The sequence below is a fragment of the Lupinus angustifolius genome, chromosome LG01, assembly GCF_001865875.1.
Source record: "Lupinus angustifolius cultivar Tanjil chromosome LG01, LupAngTanjil_v1.0, whole genome shotgun sequence".
NCBI classification, from domain to species: domain Eukaryota; kingdom Viridiplantae; phylum Streptophyta; class Magnoliopsida; order Fabales; family Fabaceae; genus Lupinus; species Lupinus angustifolius.
The window spans coordinates 20,042,705-20,052,646 of record NC_032009.1 but is presented as its reverse complement, the minus strand read 5'-3'; the positions used below and the strand labels follow the sequence as shown (position 1 = coordinate 20,052,646).

General features: G+C 33.1%; 2 protein-coding genes across 2 annotated transcripts; one reads left to right on the top strand and one right to left on the bottom strand.

The window, feature by feature from the left end:
* Nucleotides 381-5,670, bottom strand: LOC109352418. Its single transcript, XM_019594402.1, has 5 exons — nucleotides 5,244-5,670; nucleotides 3,677-4,114; nucleotides 1,857-1,949; nucleotides 1,320-1,465; nucleotides 381-939 (listed from the first exon to the last, which is right to left on the bottom strand). Exons 1-5 carry the CDS (start codon nucleotides 5,625-5,627, stop codon nucleotides 495-497), a joined length of 1,506 nt encoding a protein of 501 aa, XP_019449947.1. The 5' UTR covers nucleotides 5,628-5,670; the 3' UTR covers nucleotides 381-494.
* On the top strand, nucleotides 7,507-9,440 carry LOC109352462 (nucleoside diphosphate kinase 1). Its single transcript, XM_019594465.1, has 4 exons — nucleotides 7,507-7,631; nucleotides 7,898-7,946; nucleotides 8,449-8,680; nucleotides 9,124-9,440. The coding sequence occupies exons 1-4, from the start codon at nucleotides 7,578-7,580 to the stop codon at nucleotides 9,236-9,238; spliced, it is 450 nt and encodes a 149-aa protein (XP_019450010.1). The 5' UTR covers nucleotides 7,507-7,577; the 3' UTR covers nucleotides 9,239-9,440.

The window sequence follows — 9,942 nt, the reverse complement described above, 5'->3', positions numbered from 1 at the left end:
ATAAAGCCTTGAAGCTGAATGAGGTTGAAAAGTTCTTTCTGAGATAAGCTTGACAAAGCATGTAATGCTCAAGTACAAATACATGATTGATGCTTGCTGTTTAAAGAATGTAGTTGTGTGATTACTTATGTTTATTGTTATGAATCATTTGAAGTAGAAATCAAGAATACAAGCTTTCATTACTAGAGATGTTAAGGCTTGGAATTGGGAGACTTGTCAAGTCAGTTTAGTCTTCTCTTGACAGCACAAACGAAGATCAAAATGTTTGCTATAAGAGACATAACATTGCTGCACTTGAACCTCCAAGCAACAGGGTATTGTTGGGGGCTTGTGACCAAATAAATTATCAGCAAAAATAGCCACAATGGTAATAAAAATGTAGATACACCCCACTTTTGAATATTATATTATACTTCAACATTTGAGTCTTGTTTGAAATATTCATAGTAAATAATTTACAAGTCAAGTCTCTAATACTTAGAAACTTCATTCATTCATTGATCTAATGGTGTATTAGACCACCTTCTCTTTACCTCTGATTTCCACCTCACCTCTTTGAGTTTTCCATCCATACCATAGTCTCTTTCCATCACAAGGTTGATTCCTTCATCAGAATACCAACCAACTCCAATACAAAGAATTCCATCCTTAGTAATGTCAACATAGCAAGTTACTCCCCCTGGAAGCCATAACATCGACACATCCTGCATGTCCACTATCTCCTCCTCCCCGAACAAGTTCGAACTCCCCGGGAGGCTCCTCTTCTTTAGAGTTTCTGTACATAGGTATACATACAAGGCACTGCTTCCATTTTTTATTGTATCCTCTTCATCATACACTGGAGTAGCACTGACCTCAAAGACTTTCCATGACCCCGTCAGCTCTATTGGCTGGGTTCGTTTCCTTTGCGAAAATGGCTTTAAATCAAACTCCGGATCGCTGTTACAAATACAATAGGCATTGATTACTTTCTTGAATATTATGAAAGAGAAGGGAAAGACAATTGTGCAGAATTTGAAGCATAGTCACAGAAACTATGAACATATGCATACGATAAGACCAGAATCAATGTTATATCGCATCAAATCATTTTAACTATTTTAGAAACCAATCACTTTGGACATCCCTGCTTTTAAATAAGCTAAAAAAAACTTATTTTCATATGCTTTTTTGATAAGCTAATTGAAATAAGCTCAAAAGAGCTAATAGGAAGGTCATAAGCTATTTTCATAAACTTAAATACTTCCAATCAGATGATTTAAAAATAAGTGCTGATTAGTTGCAAACTTTAGTACAAATTCTAAATAAAGCACAAATACCTTTGATCATCAAGATCAACAAATGCAGGACTGACCCATTCTTCTTCATACACGGCAACTCTCATTATCTGTATGTCTGAACCACCATTATTGAACTCTATGGTATGGACGATACGGATCCTTTTGTGGCAGCCTTTAACCAAGCACTGAAAAAGGGAAAATTCACAAAATATAAAAAAAAAATGTTACTGGTGAAATAGTAATTCGGCATTTCAATGTATAACTCCGATTTCGGGAGCTTGTATTCAGAATCAAAATGAGAGCCATATATTATATCACAGAGCCTTATGATTTTTTTAAATGGTGCTAAGTATTAAAGTAGAAATTTTTCATGCACTGACATACAAAACAACATGTAAGCAGAATACCTGAGAAACCATTTCAATTTTTTTCATTTTTTCTCATACAAGTAAATGTGAATTTGTGGAATGCAACAATCTAAGTGGGGGAAATGCCTCTAAAAATATGAAATGCATGATCTGTGTTAATAATAACTGCCACCAGAGAAGGATCTATAAATATAATATTCTGACATACTTGTTCGAACTTGAAAGTCGGTGTGATATAGTAGTCTGTATCATCATCTTCACCCACAGGGATATCTATAGGACCCCTAGAATAAGAGCCATCCTGCAATATATTAACCATAATTATTGATAGAATACAACAGGGATAACAAACTCGAACTATCAGCAGTCTATTAAATATATATATATGCTGATCACTTCGATGCTAAACATAACTATGCACAACACAAAATCACCTTCGTTAAAATTTAATTTAGGTATATGCTAGTCAATACTGCATGTCTTCTGTAAGGTTAAAAGCCATTTTTCTCAACCATAAATGGTACATATTATCTCATAACTTCAAAAAAGGCAGCCCAGTGCACGAGCCTCTCACCAAGTGGGGTCTGGAGAGGTAGATGTTTCACAAGCGAAGAGGTTGTTTCCAGGATTTGAACCAATGGCTTCTGGGTCAAAAGGCAAGCAACCTTACAGTTACACCGAGGCTCACCCTCTATGTTAGCTAAGAGCTTGAATACACTTTTTCCTGATAGGGAAGCCCAAAATCAGAACTTGAATACTCTTCAAAAGTTGTCCTTGTTTGTCAATTGGTACGTCTCATTACTTTCCCATTATGCAGAGCTATTCAAGTCAGAGTAAATTGTTCATATCCTTTTTATATTATTAAGAGAATTGTTTTATGTTGACATTGTAGGTTTACAACTTATTGTACGAAGCTGAAATTTTTTCGATATGGGTCAGGTTATTTTGTACGTTTTAGCAAGTTAATAGCTCGCGAACATAAGCTCCAGCTTGAGAGGAATTATACAGTAAAAAATATATAAATAGGTGCAAAAATTTGTTAGGCAACCACTTATCTTTAGGTGTATGTTAAGAACAAAGGGAATGATAGCAGAGAGTTAGAAGCAGGTTCTTGTGGGAAATGGAGGAAAGGAGAGTGATAAGCATGAGACCAATTCAAGTTGTAACAAGCTTCAGGGTAAGCGAGATTTAAGCAAGGAACGGAGGATTGAGAAGGTAGGAGGCAGTGCACTTGAAGTGAATGCACTGTCTCTGTGTTTCTGTTTTTGTCTCCGACTGTGAGATTTCCGTTTTTGTCTATGTATAAAACTTGATCTAGATATTCATTATGTCAAAAGCAGTAGTAGAGAAGGAATTTCCCATGTGAATATTCAAGAATACTACCGGCTTGATTCCAGTTTCCAATCAGAGGAGTATACACACTACTCAGCGTCAGAATGAAAGTGACGTACTGTAGATCGGATTGGCAAGTGAAAAAACGTAGGGGCTAATCCTTTCAGACTAGTCTGTGGCTGCCAAACCAAATCAATAGAAAACTTGGCTTTTACAAAGAACCGTCATCCTAGTTACAAGTAGGACACACTTAGAAAGCCATAGATGCGAGTATTTTAACTAAATATTAACAGCATATGTGACTCAATTGAGACTGCAAGTTAACTACACTGTGCAAGTCCATTGCAGCAACTTACAAAAAATGTGGAACATAGTAGTTTCATCATACATCCTCAATTCGGACATATATCAATAAGGATGGCATGGAAGAAAAATAAAGACCATAAACAGGATAGGATGGAGGTAAAAGTCTCACAACTACAAAGTAAGAAGAAGAATCAACCTAGTGGACATCATGATATCTTTTGACAACAGAAAATGTATGCTTTATTTATTACTATGCAAAATTTCGGGGGTTTAACTGCGAGGAAACTACAAGGTGACGCTTTATAAAAAATACTGCATATCCTCGTTGTAAATAATAACTCGGTATCCATAGAAAAAGTATACTAGCATGGAAAAAGGGAGGAATCTTACTTCAAAATAAATAAGGCCCGGTTCAGATCCCAATGCATCTTCTTCCATCACATCACTTCTTTCAAAGTCAAAGGATTCAAATGTAGGCAAAACATGATTTGTTCCATTTTGGCTGGTGTTATGCTTCCTGAGCATAGGAGCATTACCAGAATTGGACCCTTCTTTAGCTATGTTGTTGCCTTCAATATGCTGTGGTATTTCACCATAAGGATTCAAAGTCACCCAATTAACTTTTCTCTGGATTTTAGGTTCACCTGAAGGTGACGGAACAGCCTCTATACGAGAAAGAGTATAGCAGTCATACAGATTTTCATTCCTGTTACCTATTTCAATTGGCTCCATTTCGGCCGTGATAGGAGAAAACACAGCACCTACACCCTTCCAAATTCCGCTGAGACTGCTAGAAAATGTGTTCCAAACTGGTTTTATCACTGGTTCCTGAAAGAATGTCCACATATGATGTTCATTTCAATTTGAAATAGTAATAGTTTTCTACAGTTTACACAGACATCAGTAACATGCAAAAAAAGTTAAGGAGAAGAATAACACGATGCGAGGAAATTGATTTCTACTTAATTGAATAATATCCACAAAACAATAGCCGGAATTTATTCCTCTTTGTTTTCACATAGTTTTTTCACAAAAAATAAATAAATAAATGAATGACCAAAATGAAAGAAACTATCCAAGTTATAGCTGCATTCTTTACTTTCAAACTCGAAAGACCCAGCTGCCACAAAATCAAGCCGCAAAATACACCACACACAAACTCTCCTCCTTCCAGATCTCCATATAGAATTTGAATATACTCGAGATTTAAAGAAACGTTCGAATGTGGTTAAAGCTACAATTCAACTACATGATTGTCATCTTTTAACAGGAACGTGCAAAACTACTGTAACATGTCATAGACTAAAGAACTTAACATTATCAAAATTGATTCATTTGGACACATTTACTCACAATACTGTGTCTGTACGCCATTTTTTGGAGAGAAAAAATAACTGATGAATGACCTAATGACCTTGGCCTCATTTGCTTTCCTTTAGTTACAGAAGTAGAATTAATCCATAGTCCATTCACCAATTCAAATACAATTTCAAAGTAACGGTTCCATTTTCATCAATAAAACTACTCAACCCCGTTTCCATTCTCAAAAATCCATTTCTCAGAAGCACATTCATGAGAAGCTGAAAACCTAAAAGTCCAACCAAACACACATATAAAAGTCAGAAGTGATTTTTAAATTAAAAAAACACTTTTTACCTGAATTCTCTTCTTGGAACAAAGTAAAAGATAACATTTTTGCTTCAAAATTGCAATTTTAAAGACCCCCAATTGAATAAAATGGCAGCTGAAGCTGAAGAACAGTCTCAACTTCCATCAGTTCATATAAATAGCACCTCTTACAAATTCATAATCCACTCAACAATTCAACTACAATTTCATAAAATGATTCCATTTTCATCAATAAAACTACTCAACTCCAATGACCCATGTTAATTATCATCCTCATACAAAGTAAAAGATAACATTTTGAAAGAGACCAGTTAACAAAAAAAAGTACCTGAGTCTGAAGAACAGTTTCAACCTCCACCAACATAGCCTCAGAGATAATGACTCTACCACCCTTTTGTCTCTTCCTCTTCACCATTCTTCTTCTCCCTCTCTTCTTCATCCCTCTACCCTTGTCTTTCTCAGCAGCATCCTTGTTATCAACACTCCAAATATTCTCCTTGTTGCCCTTAACTCTCAAAGGTTGTTTAGGACCATTCTTGTTTTGATGGGGTTTGTGGGCTTGAGCTGTTATGAGGCTTGTGGAACATGGTTTGGAAGAAAAGGGAAGAGAGGAGAATGAAAGAGAGATTGAAGAAAGAGAGTGGTGGAAGCCTAAGTGGTGGTGTGGTGTGAAAGGAGATTGCATGTTTGTGACAGATGAACCCAAAAACATACTCTAAGGCTTTAAGCTTTGGCATACAAGAATCAAAGACATTATACTTTGTGTATCTCTCTAGAATAAACTATATTTTTTTGGGTATATTTAACCATGGATTTAAATTAATATGTATATACTCATAGTTGTGAGTGTTTTTTTATATTATTAGTAAATCATCTATCATTAATTTAGTCATTATTATTCATCTGTCGAATAAAAAAGAAATACAAATCAACGAAAGATGATGTCTTGATACACTTACTGCATAGATTTTAAACTCTTTAATTATTTTTTTAAAAACTAACAACAATTATATATGTTATCAAAATTTTATTGGTGTTAAGAGATAACATGAAATTGTTTGACCAGAATCAAAAGTTGTTTATGAAAAGACAAAGCTTTATGTAAGATATACATGTCCTCCGATCTTCTCTACAGCAATGGTAACCATATCATCAACAAAATCCAACCGTTCTTCTATCTCTCTCGCGCATAGCACTCTTATGTGATGAGATGAAATAGTAGAACATGTTCACACATAGAGAAGGCAAGAAAGAAGAAAGGATAATAATAATACCCTTTAAGAAAAGTTAACATTGTTTAGAGGTGTTAAATATGAGGTGTATTTTTAAATGATGTGACAAAATATTACTGGACGGGACAGGGTCTAGGTCGGGAACATTGGACATAACATCCCCTTCCTACTCTTGACTCCCAAATCAATACATTTTCCCCATATCTTTTGGCTTCTCTAAAATTGTTCATGTGGAGCAAAAGGTGTTAACGATTTCATAGGACTTGGGATAACCCATGTTCAATTTTCATTTTCTATTTGTTATTCCAAAATGGCAATTTAGTCTATTGTTGTTGAAAAAGGTTGCACATAATGATAAACCATAAGGATCAATTATTTTTTATCTACCATTTTTTAAATTAACTAATTGTAATATCTATATCTTGTTCGTAAGGGTATAAAAAAGTACTCATCTTTAATCTAAATTTCAAGTTGACATCTGCTATAACAAAAAAGTTTGTCACTTCTTATATATTTATTATGATTGTATTTATTTATGAAACATATATCATTACTTTCATAGTTTTAGTTTTATATTGCTTCTATAAATTCAAATTAATATATCCTACCAATATATTTAGTAGTTGAGACATTATGGAGATGACTTAAGGATATATTTATGAAGTTTAGTTGGATTAGTTCAACCATAAAACTAGTGAGCTATTCACTTTAACCATATTATAGAATAATTATACTCATCATATAATTATATCAATCAAAATCAAATATATCAATTGATTTTTTTTTGGTAAAATTGACTTAATTTCTATTTATTAACAAAATGTCCTTGACGATAATAGAAGACTGAAAAGATGATAAAAATAAAAAAATACTTATCATCCTCTTATTAGTTTTTAAACGTGAGTGTTAGAGTAATATATATGTATATTAAATGTTATTGTATATAATTTAATTAGCAAATCATCAATTAAATCACTATACTATCACTAACAATTAAAAGATGAATGATTTGATTTTTGAGAGCGATATTTATTGAGAAGTCGCACATTCTGAAATGATTAGTTCATTACTAAAAAAGTGAATGAATATCATTGGTAGTATCAAAAAAATATTATCACTAACAATATATTGATCTAGTGGTATAAGACCACACTAGATTCACAGAAACACCAAAAATGTCAATGGTCGATTTCTATAAGCGGCATTTATTAGGAGAACAACCACAAACTTACAAAAAAGACTAGTTCCTTAACAAAAAAACAGATTATCTAATCTTAAAAAATAATAAAAAATTCCCAAACATTACCGATCGAATATTCGTGTGCGAAAATTAGGGTTAGGTTATGTTACTTGCAGCCCTATATATAGCCTCATTTCCTCTCTCACAGAGTCACAGTATCTGAAGCAAGCATCAAGAACTACAGAGCAAAATGGCTGAGCAAACTTTCATCATGATCAAGCCTGATGGTGTTCAAAGAGGCCTTGTATGTCTCTTTCTTTTCATTTTCTATTATTCCTTTTAATAATTCATTTTATTATTGTTTAATCTGAACATGGTTTTCCAAAAGTTGTTTTTTTGAATGGATAATTGTGAATTGCGGCGTTTTAGAAAATGGGTCGATGACTGTTTTGCTTGTATTAATGTTTTTCAAATTTTGCTGTATGTGTAGCTGTTGAACTTGAAGGTTAATTTGTTCTTTAGACAGAATTTATAGTAAGATTTTGACACAATTTTTTTGTTTTATTTCAGGTTGGTGAGATTATTAGCAGATTTGAGAAGAAGGGTTTTTACTTGAAAGGTAAAATCTATCTAATACTTCATAGATTATTAAGTTTGTTCTTTGAGAGTGTATGCTAACTTAATCCATTGTTTTTTATCAATAATAAAAATGAATCTGAGAGCTTATTGTTCTTCTAAACTTGTGATTAATATTAGCCTGATTGTTTGAAAGTTGAAGTCTTTTTACTCTTTTATTTATGGGACAATTCATGTCAAAAGTAATTATTTTGATTAAGAAAACCACTTCTTACATGTTCATAATAATTTGGTTTGGCTTTTACAAATATCTATTCTTCACAATAAGCTGAAATTAAGTTTTTTACAAGCTATATTTTCTGCTTCTCCAAGAATCACTTTTTAATGAAAATCACTATTGCAGAATTCAATATCTCTGGAAATTGCATGATTTTCCATTCCACATTTTGTTTTGCAATTTGATTTAATGTTACACAAGCTCTGATCTGTTCTTTTATTAATTTTGAAGTTGTTTTGAATGATTGTTTGTTGTGACTTGAAATCAGGTTTGAAGCTCGTTACTGTGGACCGTGCTTTTGCTGAGAAGCACTATGCTGATTTGTCTTCAAAGCCATTCTTCAATGGGTTGGTGGACTACATCATCTCTGGCCCTGTTGTTGCCACAATTTGGGAGGGTAAGAATGTTGTGCTAACTGGCCGTAAGATAATTGGAGCCACAAACCCTGCACAATCTGAACCCGGAACCATTCGTGGTGACTTTGCTGTTGAAATCGGGAGGTATAGACTTTATCTCTTCACTATCTTTCTTCCTGTTAGAGCTTGTTATTTTACAAATTATTTGTTTTACTGCATGAGTTCAATTGAAGGAGAACTTTAAGCCATGTGTTTGAACTATTTATTTCATCATGCTATATTGCTAGGTTCATTTTAGAGTATAAAGTGCAAATGGTAACACACGAGAAAATCATAGTGGAGAGTAGATATCAAAAAAGAAGTCCACTTGCTTTCATTTTTTTTAAATCTAAACATTTGTTGTATATTTCAATGGTTATCAATACTGCACTGTATATTACTGTGTAAAGTGAGTTATTGATTCATATTCTGCTTTGAATTATTATGAAGTTGGAACAGAACTTTGCACTTTGCACTTTGCTTTATGTCTTTGGTTTTAAAGTGTGTTGTGTGTAATTTCTAATGCGGTCATGTTACATATCGTGCAGGAATGTTATCCATGGAAGTGATTCGGTTGAAAGTGCCGCGAAGGAAATTGCATTGTGGTTCCCTGATGGCCCTGCTGAATGGAAAAGTGCCCTCCACTCATGGATCTATGAATAATTTATGCAAAGTTCATGATTGATGATAAAGAAGTTGCCTTAGGTTGTTGATTTGAATTTCTACCTGTTTTGGTTATTGTGGACCTTTCATATAGTTTGGTACTTTTATGGTTTGGATGTTATGTATGCTTAAATCATTTCTGTTGAATCCAGATATGTTTTTTGTGTCCTCATTGTTCATTACTGCTATGCTTTTTTGTTTATGAAGTTGTTTGAGGCATTTAAATGCATGTTTTGATAGGGAAACTAGTTTTTTAAAGTAACATGGGCCATAAGAGATACACTTCAAAGAGAAAAAGATGTTTGGACTGTTACTACAATTTTACCATTCATTTTTTATTTGGGGTTTGTAATAAAAGTAATACAAATGAATGGTGGTTAATATAATTCGAATGAGTTTACAATCTATGTATTAATACTTAACAGTGTAAAAGTTTTTTATTTTGTTTGTATGTCATCCATTATTGAATTGTAATACTTTTGTTTGAAAGTTAATGGTAGCTAATATTTCAATAATGGAGATTTGTTGACAATATAAAAAATATTTACACTAGTGATATATACATATTAAATCCATGGAGATATGGTGAGAGTGGATGAGAGTAGAGATAATTCTGCTAATAATTTCTATTTAAGAAAATGGTTATACTCATTATTACATTATAGACTATAAGGTATTTTTTTAAAAATCTTATAAGGAGAAGT